The sequence below is a fragment of the Prionailurus bengalensis genome, chromosome A1 (genome assembly GCF_016509475.1).
Source record: "Prionailurus bengalensis isolate Pbe53 chromosome A1, Fcat_Pben_1.1_paternal_pri, whole genome shotgun sequence".
In the NCBI taxonomy this organism is placed as follows: domain Eukaryota; kingdom Metazoa; phylum Chordata; class Mammalia; order Carnivora; family Felidae; genus Prionailurus; species Prionailurus bengalensis.
Genome location: NC_057343.1, coordinates 212,622,814 through 212,650,465, shown reverse-complemented (window position 1 = coordinate 212,650,465; position 27,652 = coordinate 212,622,814). Strand labels below are relative to the sequence as shown.

The 27,652-nt window shown below is 42.4% G+C and overlaps 1 protein-coding gene across 1 annotated transcript in view; it reads right to left on the bottom strand.

Annotated features, from left to right (window-relative positions):
• The window catches only part of PRLR (prolactin receptor), a 41,029-nt gene extending 15,650 nt beyond the window's left edge, over window positions 1-25,379 (bottom strand). Inside the window, exons 1-2 of the mRNA XM_043600053.1 lie at window positions 25,315-25,379; window positions 1,166-1,276 (exon numbers count right to left, since the gene is read on the bottom strand). Coding sequence (XP_043455988.1) covers window positions 1,166-1,232 — 67 coding nt within the window. The 5' untranslated portion in view covers window positions 1,233-1,276; window positions 25,315-25,379. The remainder of the gene's footprint in view (window positions 1-1,165; window positions 1,277-25,314) is intronic.
• Between the last annotated feature and the right edge of the window lie 2,273 nt (window positions 25,380-27,652).

Sequence of the window (27,652 nt, the reverse complement as noted above, 5' to 3'; positions counted from 1 at the left end):
TGGGACAGAAAGGTTTATTAACCAACTCCCCCCCCCCCCAAACCTATGGCTCAATAATGAGTATGTTCAGAAGACAATTAAGGCAACTGATGCTTATTTGAGCACTTCAAGTTTCCCCATGGATTATACTGATCTCTACTGTCCTTTTTCTCTCTGGAAGCTTATCTCTTCTACATGTCACTGGTTATTCATAGTACTTCTAGGAAACTCAAGAGAGGAGAGCACAGCTGTGAAATTATGCTTAGTCAAATGTTCCTTTCATTCACTTTAGCGGACACAGTGAAAATTAATGGACTGTCTCACTATCCTTATAAAGTGCACACAGAGGGAAAACCACATAGGCACCATACACACAGGTACACACAAATACCCACATAGAGCCCACCTCACAAACACACACATGCACACCCCCCCCCGCCCCCAAAGACATACATGCATATGCATACTCAGAGAGCACAGGCAGGTACACACATTGAAATATACACATTCATGGAGGTACACACACAGACGTATACTTACATTGGTATACACAGAGAAGCATTTGCAATCAGATACACATAGAGAAGTTAATACACAGAAGTATATACAAAAGTATCCACACCCAAAGATACCCAGAGGTGGCGGCACCGAAATGTACCTACCAGCATGCTGGCTCTGTGAACTTCATTCTCCCATGGGCACAGACAACAGAGTTGGCTATATGTTTCTGACCATGTAATAGCAATCCCTGTTATCTCTTTACACTTTTTCAAAGATTTTCCACATACATTATTTCATCTGAGGTGGAGGGAACATCATTATCCTCACTTTGAAAAAGCAGAACCCCAGAGAGATTGAGTGATTGGTTCCAGGTTCCATATATAGCTAGTAGTAGCTGGAAAGCTGGACCGAGCCTCTGGTCTTGTTCATACAGCGGCTTCACTGCATTCCCAGAGTGAGGACAGAAGGCACAACATAGGGACATGCCTTTGCATTCACCGCATTGCTTCCTTTGCATTGATTTCTGCATTAATTTTAATACCAAAAAATACTGCAAATTAATAGCAGCAAATCACTTTGACACTTTTATTTCTTGTAACTGCAGTACAAGAGGACTATATGGACTCTCCGCCCTCTCAAGAAACACCCCATGGAATTAAAGAGAGCAGGACAGTCTCTTACTTACCATTCAGGAGTCTGGTGTTGAGAAAAAGTAGCAAAACGAAAATTGTGGATGCCACACTTTCCTTCATTTTAGCTTCTTTTCTCTTTCTACAGGAAATGTATCAGGCTTTCACTGAAAGACAAGGCACCAGGCAACTTTTTGTGAAATTAACAGTCTGGTCAGGCACATGCACCACTTTATTCTGGGTGTTTGCAACTGATTCTTGCTCCTTGCCTAACATGAATGACAAAACAGCAGGAAAGGAATGTAGGAAAATTGTAACATGGTTGGATGGCTTGGCTCAGAAGCATACATGTACACATGCTAGGACAAATTCTACCACCAGAGGTCACCAGAAGACAGCGTTCAAGGGCAGCTGCTTGGCAGCCGCTCATTTACACACACCTCAAAGAAAAACTGTTCTGTTTCCACTCTTTGCTCACCTAACAATACACCACCAATGTTATGTGACACAGACCGTGTGCCCCACAAGAGAGCCATTCTTGGAGGGCTTTGATCCACCAGTCAAAAATAAGCCAGGCTGAAAAGCCAAGTATACTCAGTAAGTACCCTCAGTATGACTTTAACCTGCCCTCATTGATGCCAAGGTAGGGGGGCTTCCTCTGAAGGTGTAAGCTAAGTAAGAAGTCGACTGGGCCATGGGCACAACTGAGAACCACCCAGTGAACTCCAGTGAGCTTCTTTCTTTTTCCTCTTTCAAGAAATGACAACCCCCCGTAAGTCTTTTGGTTTTGGAATATTAAGTAAATTTTGAACCTGCAGGAGTTGAGAGTTTTGAGCAATTTATTATTAATATTATTATTTTTACTCTTGGAACAAATTTCAAAGCCTTCTAATGTCCTTCTTTTAAAAAAAAAAGCATTTTAAAAGACATTTGAAAAAGCCTCAATAGTCTTGTTGGACTCCAAAACACTCTCAGAAAACAAAAGATTTGATGAACTAAGTGTAAATTCTTGGAAACACATGGCATATATTTTCTTTTAAATTTTATGATTTTTGTAATCAAGGGAAGACCGTCCAGAGGCAAGGCTGCCTGTCTTGAGACATTTGAAATGGCTGAGTGTTGTTTGATGAGCCTTGAAAAGACCAGCCTTCCCCCATTCCTCCTGGCCAGAGTGGGGGTTCCCCACCTACCAGCTGGATACCATCTAAGGGACAACTTCTAGAAGGCTTTCTCCATCTGATACCATTCCCTACGAGGCATACTGGGAAGTGGAAATCCTAGTGACAGCAGATATTTGGGGTACCTAGGCACCATCAAGTAACCCTCTTATTTTGGGGCTCTTGGTTTAGTAATGGCCTCCTGTGAGGCAGCCAGCATGTCATTCTTTGGGGACCTTCTAGTTACTCTTCCAGGATTCCTTCCTAATGCCTCCTCCTTCCCAGGTTGCACATTCTAAACCACCTGCCCCATCTAAGCTCTCAGATCATTTAATTAATTAACTTAAAAAAAGTTTATTTTCAGAGAGACAGAGAGAGAGAGAGAGAGAGCGAGAGCATGCTCGTGTGAGCATGTAAGAGAGACAGTGGGGGAGGCACAGAGGAGGAGAGAATCCCAAGTAGGCTCTAGCCTGTCAGTGCAGAGCCCCATGTGGCACTCGATCCCATGAACCGTGAGATCGTGACCTGAGCTGAAATCGAGAATGGGACACTCAACTGACTGAAGCAGCCAGGTGCCTCCTCAGGCCATTTAATTTAAATCAAGTGGTTAGAGGCTCATGATGGGAATAATCATGCCTACCATGTCTGGAGCACAGTCACTGTGCTAAGTGTTGTAATCATTTGCACCTCATCTAGCCTTCACAGTAGCCCCATGAGTGGCACAGACTATTACCTCCCCTTTTAACAAGTGAGGACACTGAAGTACAGAGAGGGGTAACACATGGTCAGTCACATGCCATTGGGAGAGTGAAATGTAGTAAATCTGAGCGCCTCTGAGAATCAGCTTTATTTGCAGACAGTCTGTGACGGACAGTGCAATAATTCCTCCTTCTATGGCAGGGAGAGTGGGGACAAGAGCAAGGGACCCGCGTGAGCAGCACGCCACGCCCCGAGCAGGCATGGAGCCAGGACGGTCAGGCTGCGGGGCCTACTTGTGCTCTCACAATACTTGGCTCTCACAAATCCAGCTTCAATAGGTCCATATAGCCCTGGAAGAGTTCTTTTGTCTTGGAGATCTGATGATCTATCTCATCCTGGCTTGGGGATGGGATTTGGCCCACTGACTGAAGAAGTTCTAGAATATCCTTTTATTGAGACTTCTCTGCTCTTTGGGGCATTGCATTAAAATGCTTGAGATCAGCATGCTATAAATCACAATTTTTAGGCAAGGTCAGATGCTGTCTGGACAGCTCTGCCAAGTCAAGGCTCCAAGTGATTTGCAAAAGAAATGACTGGATGGGGAGGGCAAGGTGGGGGCGGGTAGGAGTAGATATTGCCAATGCTCATACTTCCATGTGCTGGTCCAGGCTCAAAGAAACTCTCTTAAATAAAGTTTTCCTATAAAAATGCTTTCAGGAAGTATTTTACGAACTGAAAAGCAAGCAAGCAAGCAAACAAACAAACAAACAAACTCATTTCCTCTGGGATTTCCTCAGCTGTCTTGGAATCTGGTTAGTAGCCACCACTCACTTTTTGCTGCCCTGAAATCCCCACGCCAGGGAATTAGACAGACTCTTAGCGGTGTTGTCACTGTGCTTCATCAGTAATTTCTCAACTCATCCTGCACCTTATTCCCAGCAGGGCAAACACAGTGGGGAAAGTACACCTTCACATGGCAAGGAAATCACAGCTGCTAACCTAAGGGAGCCATGCTTAATGTTAACCCTGCTCACATACTGTGTTTTTTTCCAGAACTATGCATACTTTTATGTCTGGTAGATGCTAGTCTAGGGATAAATTTGTTTTTTTGTTTCTCTAAGCCACCCTCCCATGCACCCATTCCCAGCCCCCACTGCAAGCAAGATCTTGATCAAGGACCTCCTTATGGATCCCAACTGGGGCTGGAACACCCAAAGAGGGTCCACAGCCTGCTTTTAGAGATAGTTATAGGGGCAAATTGCTCCAAATACATGGATGCATTCCAAACAGGAAAACATCAGCCCCATACGTCAGTTCAGTTCAAAGACAATTATACTGGCTTCACTCTTCACTAGCTCCCTAGGTGTGACTGTGGTTTAAAAATGCAAGACTTGGAAAGAGGAGTCAACATGGCAGAGAAGTATTGGGACCTGAAGTTCCCTTGTCCCTCAAACACAGCAGTATTGAGGCCAGAAGACTTGGAATTCCAGGAATCCGGGCTACAGAGTGACAGAAACATCTCAAAGGGCCCACAGGGAAAACGTGGCGGGCCAGAGGTACGTGATTTCAAACTGGTGGAGATAAAAAGGGTGGCATAAGAACGGAGGGAAGGGATCCCCTTCTGTGGAGAGACAAAAGGAGGGGAAAGAGAGGCTGTGGAAATATAGGATTGTATTTGGACAAGAGAAAAAAACCATGGACTGGGAAACAGAAAAAAACAGGCAAAGAACCAATTTTTAACTGTGGGGCTTTCTCTGGACTGGAGCCAGCTGCCTATTCGTGCACCTGGGGAGAAGGGGAGCCAGCCTCGGGCTCTGTAGCCAGTCTGAGGTGCAGTTAGAGACAGCAATCCTCTCTGTGCTGTGGGAAGAAAGCAAATAGCTGCTCCAAGGACAAAAGACCCTCCAGGCACCCGCCAGCCAGAGGCTCTTTGTCATCTGGCTGTCTAGGATGGAACCAGGGCACGCAGAGCGGGATCCTTCTAGACATGGAACGAACTGTGCTGCTCGTGTCCACGTGGCACTGTGAGGAACCAGAGGCCCTTTGTCAGCTGGCTGGGCAGAGTGGCGCAACCCCAGGAACAGGGCACACAGAGGGGGATCCTTTAAGACACTGGGGTTTGAATCCCATCTGAGAGCTTGGGAGGCTTGGGAGACTGTGGAGCAGAAAAAACTGGGGCACTGTGAGGATGATCTGAACAGAGTGGTTTGGGACACCCAGTCTGGGGAGGAGAGACTGGGGTGTTGCCATTTTTCTCCCTATCACCAACAAGGTGGGGCTTCAGGGAATGGACAATGGGCCCACAGTGGAGGCGGGACCCACCTACACCAAACCATGCCCCTCTGTGCCTGGTAACTGCTTATCTACTGGAGCAAGACTGACACTGACTGAACCAGATGGCCCCTTCTCCAGACCAGCACTGCCACCGATTCCAAGAAACCATCAGATATCGGTTCAGTGGATTTGCATTTTCTGATTTGATTCTCGGTCAATTATATATATAAATCCATAAAAATATATATTTATTTCTTCCTTTTCTTCCTCTTATTTCTTCCCTTCTCTAGTCTGTTTATTCTGGTTGTTGGTTTGTTTAAGGAGACATTTTTAATCTATTCTTTTTACACCTCTTCTGTATTTACTTCTTCTTTATTTTCCTCTCTCTCTCTGTGGATTAAGCCATATAGTTTCTCTGATTTTCTGTTTGGTTAATTTTTTTTCTTTTCTTTTTTCTCATCCCTGTCATTACTCTCTTTGTATGGGATAAGGCTTCTTCCATCCCCCCCCCACCTTAAAAATGTTTTTTCCAGAGTTACTTCAATGAACAAATCAAAATACACCTCCTCAAAAGAAATTCCAGGAAGAAATGACAGCTAGAGAATTGCTCAAAACAGATATAAACAATATATCTGAGCAAGAATTTAGAACAATAGTCATAAGATTAATAGCTGGGCTTGAAAAAAGTATAGAAGACAACAGAGATCAAGGAACTAAGAAATAATCATAATGAATTAAAAATGCTGTAAATGAGGTGCAAAATTAACTAGATGCAGTGACAGCATGGAGGAAGCAGAGGGGAGAATAAGTAAAATAGAAGTTTAAAATTATGGAAAATGATGAAGCCGAGAAAAAGAGAGATAAGAAAATACTAGACCATGAGGGGAGAATTAGAGAACTAAGTGTTTCAATGAAACGTAATAATATCTGTATCATAGGAGTTCCAGAAGAATAAGAAGAGAGAAAAAGGGGCAGAAGGTTTACTTGAACAAATGATAGCTGAGAACTTCCCTAACCTGGAGAAGGAAGCAGACATCCAAATCCAGGAGGCACAGAGAACTCCCTTCAGATTTAACAGGATTAAGTCTTCTCCACAGCATAGCATAGTGAAACTGGCAAAATACAAAGAGAAAGAGGGAATTCTGAAAGCAGTTAGGGACAAACGGGCCTTAACCTACAAAGGTAGACACGTAAGAGTACTAGCAGACCTGTCCATTGAAACTTGGCAGGCCAGAAGGGAGTGGCAGGAAATATTCAATGTGCTGAATAGAAAAAACAGGGAGCCAAGATCCTTTATCCAGCAAGGCTGTCATTCAGAATAGGAAAGATAAAGAATTTCCCAGATGAACAAAAACTGAAGGAGTTCATGACCACTAAACCAGCCCTGCAAAAGATACTAAGGGGGAGTCTGTGAGTGGAACACTGCAAAGACTACAAAGGACCAGAGACATCACCACAAGCATGAAATAACACAGTGACACTAAATCCCTATCTTTGAATAATAACTCTGAATGTTAAATAAACTAAATGCTCCAATCAAAACATATAGGGTATCATAATGGATAAAAAAATGAGACCTATCTATATGCTGTGTACAAGAGACCCATTTTAGACCTGAGGACACCTTCAGATTGAAAGTGAAGGGATGGAGAACCATCTATCATGCTCCTGGAAGTCAAAAGAAAGCTGGAGTAGCCATGCTTATATCAGACAAACTAGATTTTATTTTACTTATTTATTTATTTATTAAAAAAAATTTTTTTTTCAACGTTTATTTATTTTTGGGACAGAGAGAGACAGAGCATGAACGGGCGAGGGGCAGAGAGAGAGGGAGACACAGAATTGGAAACATGCTCCAGGCTCTGAGCCATCAGCCCAGAGCCCGATGCAGGGCTCGAACTCACGGACTGCGAGATTGTGACCTGGCTGAAGTCGGACGCTTAACTGACTGCGCCACCCAGGCGCCCCCAGACAAACTAGATTTTAAAGTAAAGACTGTAGCAAGAGATGAAGAAGGGCATTATATTATATTTATGGGGTCTGATAATCAAGAAGAGCTAACAATTGTAAATATTTATGCCCCCCCCACGTTAAATACCCAAATATATTAATCAAACATAAGCAATCTTATTGATAAGAGTATGGTAATTGCAGGGGGCTTTAATACTCCACTTACAACAATGGACAGATAATACAGGCAGAAAATCAATAAAGAAATAATGGCCTTGAATGATACACTGGACCAGATGGACTTGACAGATATTCAGAACAAAAGCTTTTCATCCAAAAGCAGCAGACTACACATTCTTCTTGAGTGCACATGGAATATTCTCCAAGGTATATCATATACTGGGTCACAAAACATCTCTCAATAAATATAAAAGAATTGAGATCAGACCATGCATATTTTCACATCACAATGCTACAAAATTTGAAATCAACCAGAAGAAAAAATTTGGAAAACTTCCAAATGCATGGAGGTTAAAGAACATCCTACTAAAGAATAAGTGGGTCAACCAGGAAATTAATGAAGAAATTAAAAAAATATATGGAAGCAAATGAAAATGAAAACATGATGGCCCAAACCCTTTGGGATGCAGCAAAGGCAGTCCTTAGAGGAAAATACATTGCAGTCCAGGCCTATCTCAAGAAACAAGAAAAATCCCAAATATAAAACCTAACAGCACAACTAAAGGAAATAGAAGAACAGCAAAGAAACCCCAAGGCCAGTAGAAGAAGAGAAATAATAAAGATTAGAGCATAAATAAACAATACGGACTCCAAAAAAACAATAGAACAGATCAATGAATCTAAGAGCTGGTTTCTTGAAAAAATAAGCAAAATTGATAAACCCCTAGCCAGACTTCTCAAAAAGAGAGAGAACCCAAATAGGTAAAATCACAGATGAAAGAGGACAGATCATAACCAACACGACAGAAATACAAACAATTATTGGAGAACACTATGAAAAATTATATGCTAACAGACTGGACAATCTGGAAGAAATGGGCAAATTCTTAGACACCCACACACTACCAAAATCAATTGGGAAGAGATAGAAAATTTGGAAAGATCCATAACCAGTGAAGAAATTGAATTGGTTATCAAAAATCTCCCAACAAATAAAAGTCCTGGCAGATGGCTTCCCAGGGGAATTCTACAAGGCATTTAAAGCAGAGTTAATACCTATCCTTCTCAGGCTGTTCCAAAAAATAGATATGGAAGGAAAAGCTTCCAGACCTATACTACGAAACCAGCACTACCTTGATTCCCAAACAAGACAGAGATCCCACTACAAAGGAGAATTACAGGCCAATGTCCGTGATGAATATGGATGCAAAAATTCTCAACAAGATACTAGCAGATCAAATTCAACAGCATATTAAAAGAATTATTCACTATGATCAAGTGGGATTCATTCCTGGTCTGGATAGCTTGTTTGATATTCGCAAATCAATCAATGTGATACATCACATTAATAGAAGAAAGGATAACAACGATGTGATCCTGTCAATAGATGCAGAAAAAGCATTTGACAAAATACAGCATCCTTTCTTAACAAAAACCTTCAAGAAAGTCGGGATAGAAGGAACATACCTTAACATCATAAAAGCCATATATGAAAAGGCCATGGCTAGTATCATCCTCAATGGGGGAAAAATGAGAGCTTTCCTCAGGAACACGACAGGGATGTCCACTTTCCCACTGTTGTTTAACATAGTGTTGGAAGTCCTGGTATCAGCAATCAGACAACAAAATGAAATAAAAAAGCATCCAAATTGGCAAAGAAGAAGTCAAACTTTCACTTTTTTGCAGATGACATGCTACTCTACATGGAAAACCCAAAAGATTCCACTGAAAAGCTGCTAGAACTGATACATGAATTCAGCAAAGTCACAGGATACAAAATCAATATACAGAAATCGGTAGCATTTCTATACATCAATAATGAAACAACAGAAAGAGAAATCAAGAAATTGATCCCATTTTCAGTTGCAACAAAAGCCATAAAATACCTGGGAATAAACCTAACCAAAGATGTAAAAGATCTGTATGATGAAAACTTTAGAATAAACTTATGAAAGAAATTGAGGAAGACACAAAGAAATGGAAAAACATCCCATGCTCATGGATTGGAAGAACAAATATTGTTAAAATGTCAATACTACCCAAAGCAATCTATACATTCAATTCATTCCCCTCCAAATTACACTGGCATTCTTCTCAAAGCTAGAACAAACAATCCTAAAATTTGTATGGAACCTAAAAGACCCCAAATAACCAAAGTAATGTTGAAAAAGAAAACCAAGTGGGAGGCATCACAATCCTGGATTTTAGCCTCTACTACAAAGCTGTAATCATCAAGACAGTATGGTATTAGCATAAAAACAGATGCATAGATCAATGGAACAGAAAAGAAAACCCAGAATTGGACCCACAGATGTATGGCCAACTGATTTTTAACAAAGTAGGAAAGAATATCCAACGAAAAAAAGACAGTCTCTTTAGCAAATGGTGCTGGGAGAACTGGACAGCAACATGCAGAAGAATGAAACTGGACAACTTTCTTACACCCTACACAAAAATTAACTCAAAATGGATGAAAGACCTAAATGTGAGACAGGAAACCATCAAAACCCTGGAGGAGAAAGCAACCTCTTTGACTTCGGCTGCAGCAATTTCTTGCTTGACAAGTCTCCAAAGGCAAGGGAAATAGAAGCAAAAATGAACTATTGGGATCTCATCAAGGTAAAAAGTTCCTGCACAGCAAAGAGAACAATCAACAAAACTAAAAGGCAACCGATGGAACGGGAGAAGATATTTGCAAACGACATATCGGATAAAGGGTTAGTAACCAAAATCTAAAAAGAACTTACCAAACTCAACACCTGAAAAACAAATAATTCAGTGAAGAAATGGGCGGAAGATATGAATAGACACTTTTCCAAAGAAGACATCCAGATGGCCAACAGACACATGAAAACATGCTCACCATCACTCATCATCAGGGAAATATAAATCAAAATCACATTGAGATACCACCTCACACCAGTCAGAGTGGCTAAAATTAAGAACTCAGGAAACAGATGTTGGTGAAGATGTGGAGAAATGGGAACCCTCTTGCACTGTTGGTGGGAATGCAAAGTGGTGCAGTTGCTCTGAAAAACAGTGTGGAGGTTCCTCAAAAAACTAAAAATAGAATTACCCTATGACCCAGCAATAGCACTACTAAATTTACCCAAAGGATACAGGAGTGCTGATTCATAGGGGCACATGTACCCCCAATGTTTACAGCAGTGCTATCAACAATAGCCAAATGATGGAAAGAGCCCAAATGTCCATCAATTGATAAAGAATATGTGGTTTATATATACAATGGAATACTACTTGGCAATAAGAAAGAATAAATCCTGCCATTTGCAACAACGTGGATGGAACTGGAGGGTATTATGCTAAGTAAAATAAATCAGTCAGAGAAAGACAGATATCATGTTTTCATTCATATGTGGAACTTGAGAAACTTAACAGAAGATCATGGGGGAAGGGAAGGGGAAAAATAGTTTCAAACAGAGGGAGACAAACCACAAGAGACTCTGAAATACAGAGAACAAACTGAGGGTTGATGGAGTGGGGCCAGGGAAAGGGAAAAATGGGTGATGGGCATTGAGGAGGGCACTTGTTGGGATGAGCACTGGGTGTTGTATGTAAGCAATGAATCATGAGAATCTATCCCTAAAACCAAGAGCACACTGTATACACTGTATGTTAGCCAACTCGTCAATAAATTATATTTAAAAAAACCCTCAAAAAATAAAAATAAAAATAAAAGTTCAAGATTTGGAAATGAAGAGCAGGTTTGTAGGAAGTCAGCCACACGTTGTCCATGACCAGCTGCCTTGCTTCTGAATCCTCAAAGACCACGCCCCACCCCATCTTCATGCTCTCCCACCTCCGATTATCTTATTCAAATATACTTTCCCACAATGCTATGTCCCACGGTGGTATGATCTCCACAAAATCTCCCTTCTTCCTCATTTTTGTTCTGCATCAATGCTGATGCTGTCCAGGCCATGTTTTCTGAAAGCTTCCCTTCATCACCCTCTTCCATTAAGCCAAGTCTCTTCTACACACGCCAACAGTTGGAAAAAAAAAAGTCTGGAAATTTAGGCCTCACAGCTTGCCTTTCTAAGAAACAAGACCTACTCTCCCTGGATGGAAAATCAGGGCCACAGTTCCATGGTGTGGGCTGATCCCACTATCCAGAGTGGAAAGGTGAACCATAGGAGGGGAGGCCATGTGGCCCCTGAGAGTTAAAAATAACAGCTCTCAGTTCCCAATGCACCACTCCCCATTGTCTATCCACTGGTAGACCTACTGTGTACTCACCATCTGCATATTCTGCCCTACTTAGCCCCTGAACCAATCTTGAATGCAGGGGATTTCAGCTCTACCGCTCTGTGGGACTTGCTCCCCAAAACCTGGTGATCCCCTGAGTGCAGTACCCAACCTGGCCTGCCTCATCTGCCACTATTGCCCCAGTGTTCTATTCAGAATTTTGACTCACTTCCCCTGACTCTAGAAATGGATCATCATGCTAGGCAGTTGTTCTGAGGACCTAGGTAGCTATGGCAAGCTCAATTCTTGATGGATACAAGTAGGGCCCAATTCAAGATTTGGATTTCTTTAAAGACTGTCACACATAAGATTTGCCCAAATCATAAGTATTCTCTTCAATGAATTATTGCAAAGTGAATATGCCCATGTTATAACCAGGTTAACAAATAGACCACTAATAGCACCCCAAAAGGCCCCCTAGCGTCTCCTCCCAATCTCTACCCACTCAACAGAAACCATTCCTCTGACTTCTAACACCACAGTTGACTTTTGCCTACTTTTGGACTTTATAGAATTGGAATCACACAACATGCCTTTTCTGAGCTTGTGTGTCTGGCTTCTTTAATTTCTTTAATTCCACAATGCTGAATGACTTACCCTTTTAGAAAATTTACAAAATTTTATAATTTTTGTCATTTTACAAAATTCATTTTCACTGCATCTTATTTATCTTCCCTAATGTCATATTGAATGAAAGACCATAAATAAACTTATTTATTCATTCTCCACTTGATGGATATTTGAGTTGTTCCAGGCTTTGGCAAACTGTGGATTTTGTTAAGACTGATCAAAACTCACATGGCAGGGCAAATACTGTGTGATCTCTCTTATATATGTAATCTAAAAAAAATATAGGGGCGCCTGGGTGGCGCAGTCGGTTAAGCGTCCGACTTCAGCCAGGTCACGATCTCGCGGTCCGTGGGTTCGAGCCCCGCATCAGGCTCTGGGCTAATGGCTCGGAGCCTGGAGCCTGTTTCCGATTCTGTGTCTCCCTCTCTCTCTGCCCCTCCCCCGTTCATGCTCTGTCTCTCTCTGTCCCAAAAATAAATAAACGTTGAAAAAAAATTTTTTTTAATATATCTATCATCTATCTATATCTATAAAATTAAGCTCCTAGATGTAGAGAACAGATTGGTGGTTGCCAGAGGTGGAGGGGTGGGGGTGGGAAAAATGGGTGAACTGGTTTTTTTGTTTTTTTGGTTGGTTGGTTTAAGCACATTGAATAAAAGACATAAGAAATTAAAAATAAAATTTGATGAAGCTCCTGATTTTAAATGGATATATTTACCTTTTTTACCAAAAAGGGATGAAATAGAAAAAGCCCACAATTTTGCAGCATATAAATTGGATGGAACAATGAAAAGAGTAGTAAATAAGAACAAATTACCTGATGAGTTTTGTTGGGTAAAATGTGTTTCAAGTAAGTTATTCTGAATATTTACATTTTACATTCTTATATATTTACATTTTACACTAATAAAAAATTAGAACAAAACCTATCATCCACTTGCTATATTTTTCTGAGCTTACTAGATACCCAGTAAAGAGTATTTTCACAGTTAAGAATGCTGTACAGATACGAATCAATTTCAAGTCTCAACACTTTTGAGTTTATTAACTCTAAGAAGAAACTTTGAACAAGAATACAGGAAATTAAAAAAAAAAAACAAGTCTCAGATGGTCAGGAAGCTCTGAGCACCTCAGATCCTCTTGCCTTCCCCCCCTCATTTTGAGTCTGCCACCATAAATGGTTAGGACACTGCCTGCCACATCTCCTGACTTGAATGCAAATCAAATTTCAAATGTCTCTCTTGTCCTAAAAATGTAAAAAGATTTACTTCTTGGGAACAAATTTTACATGCATTGATCCATTGTTTTTAGCGTTAGGAAATGTATTAGGTGCCTCCTTTGGGGTCTGCCTGGTTGGGGTTCTCTGCCCGCCAGGTCTCTTTACCTGCTGTTCCACCGGGGTTTCATGGCCTGAGGCTAAAATAACAGGGAGAGAACCCCATAGGTACGCTTTGATTTCCAGGAGTCCCACTCATCTTTCCAATACAGAATGCCAACATTTAGTTTGGAAACCAGAAGACATACTTTGTGTAGGGTGGGGAGAGCATCAGGAGGTGGAGATTAAGGCTCAAGATTAAGACCATTATGTAAACTTTGCCCAAAGTCAACGGTCAGTGACTGCCTGTAGAATGAATAAGTGAATCCAAGATATGGGATGACACTTTGCATACAAGAGAACAGGTCCTATGTTAGTGTTATCAAACACCAGATGCACCAGATGTGGAGCCAGCTTAGTCTTCTGTCTTTGAGAGAGGAGGGAAGAAGCTTTAAGGAGAACATGGCAGCGGCTCTTTGAGGCAGACCCACAAAGCTGGAGAAGTAGTGCTCGGGAACCCCGGTCTGAGTGTGGGAAACGAAGGCATGCAAACGTGTGCCCGCATGTTTATCTGTCCAGAGCCCAGACAACATATTTACACATTTGCCTGTGAACTTCCATAGCAGGGCCCTTGCTCACGTGACCATCCATTATTATTATTTTTTATCACTGCAATTATCCAGTTCACATTTTATCGCTTCTCAGTTTTCCATCTTATTCCCTATTGTGAGATATCCTTTGGTGGGAAACTTCTGGAACTTGCCACAAGGGAACTAGTTTTACATAAAACGACCATCCCATGAGAGCCCAGCAGTTTAGTCAGAACATCATGGCTGTGTGAAAGCTATTAGAAACAATACAGAGACCGATATAAAATGCCCACCTCTGATTACAGATGCCCTCCCTCCCTCCTCTCCCAGGACTCCCAGAAGTGCCACCCGGGGAGAAGTTGGTGAAGACTGTGCTCTGTGAAGATGCATCCAGCAGGAGGCATGTGCCATGCTGTGAGAGGCAGATGATCCGCAGAGGCTGCGTTTGTCTAAGCTGGAGCGGACCCTGGGACTGGTATCATATACAGGGGCTTCGATAGAAAGCTCTTCTGGCTCCTGCCGCCTGTAAACTGCCACCTGTCCTGCATGTGCCTTTGCACTGGAGTCCCTTTAATAAAGCAGAGCGCTGGGGACACCTGGGTGGCTCAGTCAGCTGAGCATCCGATTTCAGCTGATTTCAGGTCATGATCTCAGGGTTTGTGAGTTTGAGCCCCGCATTGGGATCTCTGCTATCAGTGCGAGGAGCATGACTCAGATCCTCTGTCTCCTTCTCTCTCTCTGCCTCTCCCACACGCACTCTCTTTTTCTCAAAAATAAGTGAACATTAAAAAAAAAATAAGCAGAGCGCTGAATGCATCCCCATGGCTGGAGGCATTACTTACACCACTTCCACTCACTGGCTACAGCATCCCAGCAGCATCTCAGACTGGAGGGAGGCTTGTGTTTGCGCAGCCTGCTTGGCTTGAAGGCAAGAATAACATGTGGGTGAGTTGCAATCCTCCCCAACAAGGGCACGCTTTGGACAGATGGTGGAAAACGTTGGCCTGATTTTCACGGTAATTAGTTTCTTTTGAGATCATCTATCAACTAACGTTTTAAAAAAACACCATAAATTGTGGATTGTGTTTTATATAGCTGCTACACAGAAATCAGTGGTTTTCAATCCAGGATTTCCATTAGGACCACATAAGGAACTTGGTTTTAATTTTTAAGTTTATTTATTTTGAGAGAGAGAGCATGAGCAAGGGAGTGGCAGAGAAAGAAAGGGAAAGAGAAAATCCCAAGCAAGCTTCACTCTGTCAGTGCAGAGTCCGATGCAGGGCTCGAACCTACCAACTGGGAGATCACGACCTGAGCCGAAACCAAGAGTGGGACACTTAACCTCTGAGCCACCAGGTGCCCCTGGAACTTCTTAAAAGTTCTTGGGGGGATGGTTGCTTTGTACGTCCTGGCTCCTCCTGATCGGACCCCTCTCATTCCTAGAGAGAGGGAGAGCAGGAAAGCAAATACTCTTCTCCTTTTGCAGTCTTGATATTAGTCAGGTTAATCTCTGCACACCACCAAAGTCTTCGCACTCTCTCATTTGCTCATTGATCAGTAATTCTATTAGCTCCATCTGTTTTTGTATCTGGCTCACTACCTCGTTGAGCAAAATATGCTCAGCCTTCTCTGAGATGCAATATTAGATGTACTAACAACAACCTAAATCAACCCCTCTCCTCTCATCCCACCCTCCCCACCCCCCCGCCGCCCCAGAACAATGTGAACAATGACCTCTGCATATTCCCAATATCCCCTTCTGTCCTGTAGGAAATCCTTTGGTGGAATGGGTGTTGCCACAGCCAGTTGAGAGAGAAGAGGAGCTTGAGTTACACCAGGGGAGAGGATAGCTTGGGTGGGTATGTAAAGTAATAAATAATCCTTTTTTTTTTTTAAGGCTCATGGGGATAGCTAGATCTGCTTGAGCATTCATTTATTCATTCATCAAACACTGATCTCCCTTACTTCTTTTGTACCATTGTTCAAATGTCACATTAGCAAGGTTTGCACTGACCACTATCTTTAAATTGCAATCCATCTCCAGCACTGCTCTGTATTCTTCATTCCCTGGTCCCGCTTAATTGTTTTCCATGGCACTTAATATCATATGACCTATGATATTTTTTCCTTAGCTATTTGTCAATAGTGTGTCTCCCTCCACTAATGTGTATACTCCATGAGAGAAGAGATTATGCAGGATGGTGCCTAGGACAGTGGCCTATATCCCAATGATCCAAGAATGTCCAGTTTTTTGGTATGTTTTGAAAAACATACTTGCAATGTCTTACTGAAATAATGTCTGCCCCTTTCAGACATTATTATTATGTCTCCCCTAAAAGCATAGCTTACTAGCAACCAGCTCACCCATGGCGTCGGAACCATCAATTTCTCTTCCCTTCATTGTGTTTACGAGCAGGGATTTTGGAGCCAAAACATCTGGGTTGGAATCCTGTTTCTGCCACTCACGAGATGTGTGTTCACAGGCAACTTACTTAACTTCTTTGTGCCTTAGTTTCCTCTTCTGTAAAATGGGAATAATACTAGGACCGACTTCATAAAGCTGTTATGAAGATCAGATGAGTCACTTTTGGCAATGAGCTTAAAACAGTGCCAGCCTATAATGAGGACTAGCTAATCCCTCTATTTCCCTGGGGCTGGTGGCTTCTCCCTCCTAACTGTCTCTAACCCAAGAACTTTCCACCACAGAAGGAGGGAGGTACAGTGGTTTCGTCTCCATGAAAAGTGTTGCATTTAGAACTTCAATGGAGGTAGTGGGAGTATAAGCAGACTGGATTATAATCCTCAAATATTTTCTCTCTCACAGTCACAGGATTGCATATTGCCATCCATTGTCATTGAACATAATCCTATATCTTGTGGGAGGAACACACATCCCATTTCAATGCCATGTGGAAAGCTTTGGTCAATGGAACGTGAATGGTTGTAATTGTTTTTGCTGTGTGAACAGAAGTCTTAAACAATTGCATGATTTGGCTTAGGCCTTCTTGTTCTTGTTCTCCACATGCCCTCAGGATGTCCCAGATAGTGGCTACTCCCTTAGTCTGGGTTCTAGAATGAGAAGACAGGTGGAACCTAGATAAGCCTAGCAGAGTCCATCCCATCCTAGCACAGCCACTGCCAGCCCACAGCAGATCCTCTGTTTTTACATAAAGTGAGCAAAAAGCAAATGTTGTTGTAAGCCACTGAAATAGTACGGTATGTTATCACTACAAAACTGACTAACACAGGGCAGGAGAGTAGGAGGAGAATATGTTTTGCAAGACTGTTCAAACAAGATTATTTTTTCACAGAGGAACCTTTGTGTGTGTTATATACGTGTGTGTGAATGTGCTATTCACCCACACACAAAACTTTATTTTGCCATAAAAAATCACTATTATATTGGTAACAACCTTGTCTATTATATATATATATATATAAATTTTTTTTGAGAGCGGTTGCAAGTGAGTGAGGGGCAGAGAGAGAGGGATAGAATCCCATGCAGGCTCTGCACTGTCAGCACAGAGGTCAGACTGGGGCTCAAGCTCACCCGAAGCAGGGCTCAAACTCATGAACGGTGAGGTCATGACCTGAGTCAAAGTCAGATGCTTAACTACTGAGCCACCCAGGTGCCCCTATTATATACATTTTAATTTCTAGAAACCTGGGCTTGGGAAGTAAGAACAGAAATTAAAGTTAAAATAAAAAATAAATTATTGCCCTAGTGGCATTGGCTTCCTGACTCCCTGCTTATTTGTCTCAGGAGAAAATGGATAGCAGAAGTTCTAGAATTTTGGATATGAAAGGAAAAAGGGCTTGAAAAGATTCGGACCCAACCTCTCACTTTTCTATATGGGGCAACTGAGGCTTGGAAAGATGAAGTGCATTGGTCAAGTGCCTGATGGGAGAATCTAAAGCACTGACAGTAGGCTGCGTGCATACCTGAGAAAGTTAACATGCCTAGGAAGAAATTCTCAAGAATGTGTGAAAGCATTTTTCCTCTTTATTTACTTTTCCCTACCATCTCAGAATCCTGGAAGACCATTCCCAGGAATGATAAAAACTTCTGCTGTCCATCAGAAATTTGATTCTCCTTTTCTTTCTGGGCACATAGTTAAAGATCACCTCATTGAAGCCCTTGTAATTAGGTGGGATCAGGTGACTGAGTTGTGGCGTCTGAAAGTGAGCAGAAGTGATGTACTTCTAATCTAGTCCTGGTATTTAAAACTTTCCACACATTCTCATTTGCTCATTCATTCTCTCTCTTTCTCTCCCCCATTACTGGCCAGAGGAAGATGAAATTAAGGACTTAAAGGTCCTAAGAGCCAAGGATAGCCAATAGATGGAAGGATCCTGCATCCCCTGCTGATGCCCAATGAACTGTGACTTGGGTGACAAGTAAACCTTTGGTTATTAAGCTTCCAAGATACAAAGAGGCTGGGCATTGTAGTGACTGAGATGGCAGCTACTATATTTAACCAAGCAGCAGGCCTACAAATAAGTGGGAAATCTCTGACATCTGGCCTACGGCTGATCCATCATGAATACCATCATCAAAGTCTCAGAGTAACCTGTCTTGCTTCCTCTACATTTTTAGCTCCCTCACACTGTCACATTTGTATGTTCACAGGTGTTCAACAGCACTTGTTGGATGACTGACCGAATAGTTTATAAGGCCACATATAATACATTATTTAATTCACAGAGCCACTGAAAAAGCACTTGACCTTGAGCTGTGCAACATGTTCTTCCCATTAATCAACAAGCCCTTCCCATTACTGAGAGATATGAGACCCTACTGATTCTTCCAATGAAGCTGTTCAGGTGTATTAATTTGAACTCAAAGACGGATGGGTAACAAAGCTAACAAAGATGTGGTTGCTTTATAAGTGAGCTTTGAATACTGATGTGTTTCTGTATCCCAAAGTAAGACAGCTGCACTTAGAAAAATCTGCTAAAATATGCTTAACATCTTAAGAAGCGAGTGCCATTGTCAATTATAAAAGGATCTCTCCATATATTTCTTAATAAGTTTACCATACCGTTAGCATAACAAACAGTAGGTCTAGCTCTCAATTGGTTGCTAGGCTTCCTGTACCAATGTATTTGCTCACAGAGGTAGAGTGGGCCTGTGCAAATATCTGCATACCTGGCCACCATGACCTTGGCCTGGCAGAACCTGGTAAGTCATTGCTGACTCACCACTTTACAATAGTAACATCACCTCACGGCACAACATATAATTGATGTTATGTCTTCCAGACAACCCTCTCTGAGACCACCAAAGGGAAAAAAAGATTAAGAAGTCAATATTCAAAAGGTTAGTCAATTTCTCATTTTCTTTGTAACACTCTTCTTGGAAGATTATCCACAATGATTGTCATCCTTGGCCTGGCAGACATCCTATTGTTGCATTCCCATGCTTCTCAACTCACCATTAGAGACAGAAATTAATTTTAATATTATCACAAGAACAACATGATTTGAAAGGGAAGTTTGCTGCTTTGCTGACACTCAAAGTTATGTTAACTGCCAATTTATTTACAAGTCAAAATATAAATGGCTTGGGATGTTTTCCATGGGTTTGCCTAAGCAGAGGGGCTGATAAACACCTGGATTTCTGGAATGCATTTCTGAATGTCCTTGACTGCCTAAAAGACCCCATTATAATCCAGCCTTTTCTTTGAAGCTCTGTGAATGTCTGCTGGTGGGAATGCAAACTGGTGCAGCCACTCTGGAAAAGTCTGGAGGTTCCTCAAAAAATTAAAAATAGAACTACCCTGCAACCCAGCAATTGCACTACTAGGTATTTATCCAAGGGATACAGGTATGTTGTTTTGAAGGGACACATGCACCTCCATCTTTATAGCAGCACTACCAACAATAGCCAAAGTATGGAAAGAGCCCAAATGTCCATCTATGGATGAATGGATAAAGAAAATGTGGTATATATATACAATGGAGGATTACTCGGCAATCAAAAAAGAATGAAATATTGCCATTTGCAACTACATGGATGGAACCGGAGGGTATTATGCTAAGTGAAATTAGTCCCAGAAAGACAAAAATCATATGACTTCACTCATATGAGGACTTTAAGAGACAAAACAGATGAACATAAGGGAAGGGAAACAAAAATAATATAAAAACAGGGAGGGGGACAAAACAGAAGAGACTCATAAATATGGAGAACAAACTGAGGGTTACTGGCAGGGTTGTGGGGGGGAAGATGGGCTAAATGGGTAAGGGGCATTAAGGAGTCTACTCCTGAAATCATTGTTTCACTATATGCTAACTAATTTGGATGTAAATTTTAAAAAATAAAAAATAAAATTAAAAACAAACAACAAAAAAAGTTATTACTTTTATAATTGAGGGGGGGAAAGTCTCAATAAAAAATTTTAATACCACAAAAACAATCTCCAAATAAAAACCTGTCCTTTCATGGTGTAAATACATGGAAAAGGTCCCCACTTGGGGAATACAGAAATGGCTTATTTGCATTGTGGCAAAAGTTTCAGCAGCTGCTGACAGCCAATCTCCCTGTGTTAGTGTGTGTGGTTGAGCATGAGCCCCGTCTCCCACCAAACAGTAAAGAGTGATTGCAATAGTTCTTTTTTTTTCAACTTTTTGAAAATGTTTATTTATTTTTGAGAGAGAGAGAGAGAGACAAAGAGAGAGAGAGAGAGGGACAGAGAGAGAGAGACCCTGTACTGGTGCATGTGTGAGTGGGAGAGGGGCAGAGAGAGAGAATCTCAAGCAGGCTCCATGCTCAGCACAGAGCCCCATGAGGGGCTCTATCTCATGATCCTGGGACCATGACCTGAGCCAATATCAAGAGTCAGATGCTCAACTGATGGAGCCATCCAGGCACCCCACAACAGTTCTTGATGTCCCACAGCCTGTTCCTTTGTTTTTAAGAATTCTCTCCACTTCTCTGAATTCCATCACTGTGTCCACCTGAGGGTTATTTAAAATACCCAGGGATATTTTATTTGCCATTAAGCTTCTGACAAGTTGTTGACAGGCAATTTCACGGGAAAACTCTTTCAGAGCCTCAGAGAAGGGTGGGGTCATCTTATTCAGGTGGTTTAAGAAGTTCAGTAGGGTTCTCTCAGAAGCTGGGCACTTGTTTTACCTTGGCCCCTCAGCTTCTGGTCATCCTTGGTATGTAAAGTAGGAGGATCTGGAAGTTCAAAGGGTGGTGGGGAGGTGGGGCAGCAGATGGGTGCAAGGGTTAAAGCCCCACCTCCTTGCCTGTTGTCAGAAAGTCAGAGCATCTCTGCCACCTCTTGAAACCACTACCAGTCCCCAAGTCCCCTTATCTCCCCTCACTTTGGTCCATCTCTTATACAAGCACATCCCATCTGTACTGGATTAAATCAACCCTTCTCAGTCATGTACAATATGTTCTTTCAAACCTGCTTCTTCATTCAAAACATGTGAGCTACTGATGCAGCAAGATAATTACTTGTCTCTCTTAGCGGCTTATATTCACTCTTTTTTCTTCTTTCCCCTTTACTCAGCTTTCCTCAGAAGAAGCCCTTTCTTAACAAAAACTCAGTTGTCCAATCAAAGATGTAATGGCCAAGGTCCTTGAATTAGACTGGGATTGGGGGTGGAACAATAAATACTCGCAGGACAGACCCAGTAAGTGAGAATGGGGAGGAAGAAGGAAAACCAAAATTCAGCCCTTTTTAATGCATTTTCAGAAAAAGGCAGGGTATACCTAGTGTAGTGGCTAGAACACTCACACATCCATTTATCCATCCACCCATCCACTTATCAATCCATCTTTCAACAAATATTCACTGAGCATCTATGGTGCAACAGGCATGGGCAGGGCCCTGAGAACATGGTGTTTTGCTCAAACAACCCCCTTAGTACTTAGTCTGGTAGTGGAGAGAAGCTAGTAAAACACTTACATGTACTTGACACAAGTATTAAGGGAGTTCTGCAGGTGCCATGCAAGCCAACAGTGGGAAGATGTGACCTGGTGGAGGAAACAGGGGCTTCTCTGGGGAGGTTGCTTCAGGGATGAGGGGTAGAAAGCCCCTCCTTCCTATCCACAGCTCTGGGTATAACTGGGCATGGCAGACACTGCTGGTTACATTTTCCCCTTTGCTTTTGTCTCTTGCTTCAAAAGGAGCCCACAGAATCCAGGGGCCATACAATGAAGGAAGCAGGACCCAAAGCCGACCCCAGTGGCTCCTTTATTTGCAAGTGTCAATATAGAGAGCTTTGTGATGGAGTAGATGTATATTTGGTTAGGTTTGGGCCTTTGGCAAAGGATATCCAGTTTTCCTTTGGTCCCCCTTCATTTCCCCTTTGGAATTTTGTTCCTTGTACTCTTTTCTATCCCTCCCTACACAACTGGTAATTTTAGGCTTCTTCTCCAGAACCTCCTTTCCAGAACTCCCCATTGCCAGTAACAGCCTCAGGCTAGAGGAGTATGTGGCTATTGAGCATTTGAAATGTAGCCAGTGTGACTGAGGAACTGAGTTTTAAAAGTTATTTTCAAAGAATTTACATGTAAATGGCTGCATGTGGCTAATGGCTAGTGTACTGGACACAGTGGGGCTGGAGTTCAATACCTCCATCACTGCAATCAGGTCAGAGTTGTGCAGATGGGAGCTTGGGAAAAGGCTGGATGTGGGAGAGATGGAATGGGGAGAGCCCAGAGGATGCCAAGCTCTTGCAAAAGAACCTGGCATGCCAGTCAGAGTGACGTTCTGTTCCACCCTTGGGAGGAGGTTGCTAGGGAGAGCTTGTTAGGGAGCGATCACATTGGGACAAGACTGAAGGGTTAATAATTAAGGTAAAGAGACCAAAAACCAGATTAAAGGCCACAAAATGGACTGTGGCACTTTTGGTGGAATCCTGGCCAGGAACTGCAATCTCTCTTTTAGAGAGATTTTTCTCCCTGGATTCCTTTAAGAACATTGCTTTCTGGATGTTCTTCTCACCCTGAAACTGAGCCATATTTCTGCTTTTCTTGGACAACCGTGCAACTGTTCTTAGATCCTTGCCTGTGTTTTCACAGATACTCATGGGTAGCAGAGGTAGCCTTTCAAACCAAACACTCAGTGGGATAAATGATGGAGGATAAAGAGAGGTGGGTGTGGGGGACAGAGAACAGCCAGGGAAAAAAGAGGCATGCTTGGAGATGAGCAGGAAGACTGTATTCCAATACTTGTACTTCGGGATTTATTCTTGGGGCCTTGGTTCACCATGTGGTACCATGGGTAAATCTGTGGCCACAGCCTCACTTGCTCTACACTCTTTGAGGAATGGAAAAAGGGATTTCCCATCAAACCACTGCCAAGAATGGGTTTCTACTTGTTGAAAAATATCAAACTTTATGAAATCACTGGAGATCACTAAGTCTTTAGTGCAGTAATGTGGTCTATAAAATAAAAAATAGCAGCCAAATCCCCCTGGTGCTTTGCAACACAGTTAAGGCTACACAGTGCTTTTTCTGGATCTCTTTGCCCTCATGAATGGAAGGGCTACTCACATTATTCAGCGCTACCCTGTTCTCCTTTGCTTGTGTTTCACTCAAACAAATCCTATGAGGCATTTGGCATCAAGGGGCAGAAACCCAGAAAGTAGAAACACATAGAGGCTGGTTTTCTGGCTAGGTTGATTCACCAGCTGCAATGTTGTCACATACTCCCGGGCAGGGTACATTATGGCATAGGGTCCTGTTGTGCCACAGCATTCATTCTGACAACTCATGGCGGTCCTTCTGCAAGTCTTTGTTAATTTTATTCCAGATACTATGAATTTAAGTCCATTTGTATGAAAAGCAGAAGTTCTTGCTGGGCTGAGGTAACTTACAGTGGTGGTTCTCCATGGGGCAGACTGTGCTTCCCCCTGCCCCTACCCAGGGGACATTTGGTAATGTCTAGAAGTGTTATTTTATTATCATCACTAGGGGGGACATTTTGTCCTCCCTGGAACCTTAGGGAATATCTGGGGACATTGTTGATTGTTACAAGCAGGGTGGGGGTGGTGTCCTAGTGGCATCTAGAGGTTAGGGATGCTGCTGAGATCTCAGGGATGAGCAGAACAGCCTCCATGACAAAGAATTATCTGGCCCAGAATTTCAACAGTGCTCAAGTTGAGAACTTCTGGCCCAAATGGAAAGCTCAGGCTTGGCTTTTGACAGTGAAGTGCCATATGACCTTCAAAGGGCTATCACTTTATCAATGTTGGAAAACTAGTAAATATCCTGAGGTGGTCTCAGGAAATCCTAGGACAATTTTGGCCACAAGTTTCTTCTACCAATGGCCCAGTCAGTTTCACATCTTCAAGAGTCTTTAACTTCCTCTGAAAGACAAGAGTGAATTCTCAGGGTTACACAGTCACGTTGGTCTCAGTGGGTCTAGATCCCATTTTACTGTAGTAGATACAGAGGCAAGCCATATGGCTTGGTTTCTCCATATGTAAAATGGAGTCTTAATACTTCATATGATGGATTTGTCAGCTGGGCCTGGTATCCTAAGGAGATGGAATAAGGGCATGGTATTTGAATTGGGATGAAGAGGGAAAATGTGAGTTAAATACTTCTACCTAATTCCGATGCCAAAATGGCAATAGGATATTGTAGGTGGGGAGAGGCAACCAGTAGCTTGTGAGATCCAAGCCAGCAGATTGTGCCTGGGACTCAGGGGACCATTGGGCCATGAAATGATTTCCCTTGCTAATGGTAGATGGAGAAGATCCAGGGCCTGGCGCATATGAGTCTTTCCATGAGGTCTGTCATTGAGGTGGGAGGGAGGAGACATGCAGCAGTGACAGTATTAGGGGGCTAAGAGGGGCACAGAAAGCTATGGCAAGAATTTATGTAGAGCTGCTTGGGAAAACAAGAATAATATTTCTTTTTCCTGATATTCAAAGTAACACAGTTATTGTTGAAAATCTCTCAAGTACAGAAAACAGAAGAAGAAAATAAAAATCTCTCATAAAAGATATGAGATTTTTGGTATATACCTTTAGAAAAAGAGAAGGTTTCTCTGAGCAGGACAGGCTCAGAAGATTAAAGGGTCTTTGAGAACAGCAGCATGAGACCATGTAGATGATGACTGTTTTGGAATTATTTGCTCTGTGAGCCAAGATACGTGAGTCCCTGCCCTGGTTGAAATGGACAGCAGGACCGATGGGTGATGTGACAGAAGGACACGTGATCAAGTTCCCCTTACCTTCAGGGTTCATGTGGAAACCTTCCTTAGTTTTCACCTCCATGAATAGAAGAGTTCTTTAGCTGAAAGAGAAAATGACTCATCTTAGTTTGAGGATGACAGAAGAGGAGACATCATTTCTGACTCAATCTATGGCCCCAGCTTGACCACCATCACTGCACTTCAGTGACAGGCAGAGGACAGCCCTAGTTTTTTGCAATGCGTTTTTTGACAACTTTATTATGAAGTAATTTGAAACGTACAGAAAAGTTGCAAAAATCATAAAAAAGTAAAAGCCCATAAACTTTTCACTCAGATACCCTAACGGTTAAATATTTTACCACATTTAACTTATTCTTTCGTCTCCGCATACACAAATTATTACTTTTTCTGAATCACTTGAGAATAAGTTGCAGTCATGAGGCCCCTTTTTAAAAAGTTTTTTTTTTAACTTTTTTTTCAACGTTTTTTATTTTATTTTTGGGACAGAGAGAGACAGAGCATGAACGGGGGAGGGGCAGAGAGAAAGGGAGACACAGAATCGGAAACAGGCTCCAGGCTCCGAGCCATCAGCCCAGAGCCCGACTCGGGGCTCGAACTCCCGGACCGCGAGATCGTGACCTGGCTGAAGTCGGACGCTTAACCCACTGCGCCACCCAGGCGCCCCTAAAAAGTTTTTAAGTTATTTGTTTCTTTTGAGAGAGAAAGAGAGAGAGCAGGGCAGAGAGAGAGAGAGAGAGAGAGAGAGAGAGAGAGAGAGAGAATCCCAAGCAGGCTCTGCACCATCAGTGCAGAGCCCAACGTGGGGCTCAAATTCGTGAACTGTGAGATCATCACCTGAGCTGAATGCAATCAAGAGTGAGATGCTTGACCAAGTGAGCCAGCCAGGCACCTCAGTCATGGTGCCGCTTAACCCCTAAATATGTCAGTGTGTTTTCCCAAGAATAAGGGTATTCTCTTACCTTAACAGTGTAATGATTAAAATCAGAAAATTGACACTGATACAGCACCACTATCTAATCTTTAGGTGTTACTCAAACTTTGACAGGCATCCTAATTGGGATAGGTTTTATGAAATTTGGTCCTAGAGACCTTGAGTAAAATTTATTCACAAGTCTCATCACAGCCATGGCTGACTTTGGGCATTTGGCCACTCCAACATGAAGCTCAGGTTTGATTCTATCTCATGGAACACAGGAGCACTGGCAGAAGAATGCTTTTCAAAGTGTGACTAACTTTTGGTGAGGACAAAGTTGATCATTGGGCTGTCAGGTATGGGCTTGTCCCACTTAGACTATGCCCATCACGGATCACGGTTCCCACCTTGCTCCTTCCAATATATCTGGCCCTGGGTTTTATATAGGACATTTTAAACTCTGGAAACTGGCCTCAGTCTGTGGGGCACAAGGTGACAACTGCTAGTTGTACCACTGTGAGAACAAAAACGATTTCAGGACTTGGATACAAAATTGGCCCATACGTGTCTGCACTTAACTTTTTAAAATTTGCTTTGGTGTGTGGACAGCAATTCCTAATTTAGTGCCCGACCCTGTCTTGCACGTTCCTTGATAAAATAGTCTAGCTAGAGTAGCAGACCAAATAATGCCTTCAAATAATTTTTATGTCTTCAAAATTCAGAACCCTTAGGAATATCCTTCGAGGAATTAAGTGCTGAATACTCCCCATGCTCAGGTGATGGAGGAGGACATGACAAGCAGGCCACTGAGGATCTCTCTCACACACACCCCACTATCTCAACATTACTGATACTACCAAAATGAATGGAGAGCCCAGACGTCTTTGCAATAGAAGGCTATGATGTGACGAAGGCCACTTGAACATCAAACAGCCAGCCCCAAGGCACTTGATAATGAGGTGTCTGGTGAATCCAGAGTCTGTAACACAAATGTCTGGGGCAGCTTTCTCGAAAGCCACCAATTTCTCTCCATGTAGTACAGTGATGCTGAATTTTTCCTCTTTTTTTTTTTTAAGATTTTATTTTTAAGTAATCTTTATAACAAATGTGGGGTTTGAACTTACAACCTTGATATCAAGAGTTTCATGCTGTACCAACTGAGCCAGTCAGGCACCCCTGGTTTTAATTTATAAAACTCTGAACATTCTAGAATGCATTTAAAATTCTGAGAATAATTTCAGGACTTACTGCCCTCTTTTTGATAATGTCCTAGGTCTGTTCAGAAGGATCCAGACTCTTTTTACACTCTTGCAGGAAGCCCTAAGTGGTCAGCTGAGGCTAGGGAAGGTGCAGAGGGAGTGGAGCACAGGACAAAGGCTCCATTGGGGGTAGAAAATCTGGAATGCCAAGCAGTACCAGTGATAGTTCTGAGGCAAGAGGCCA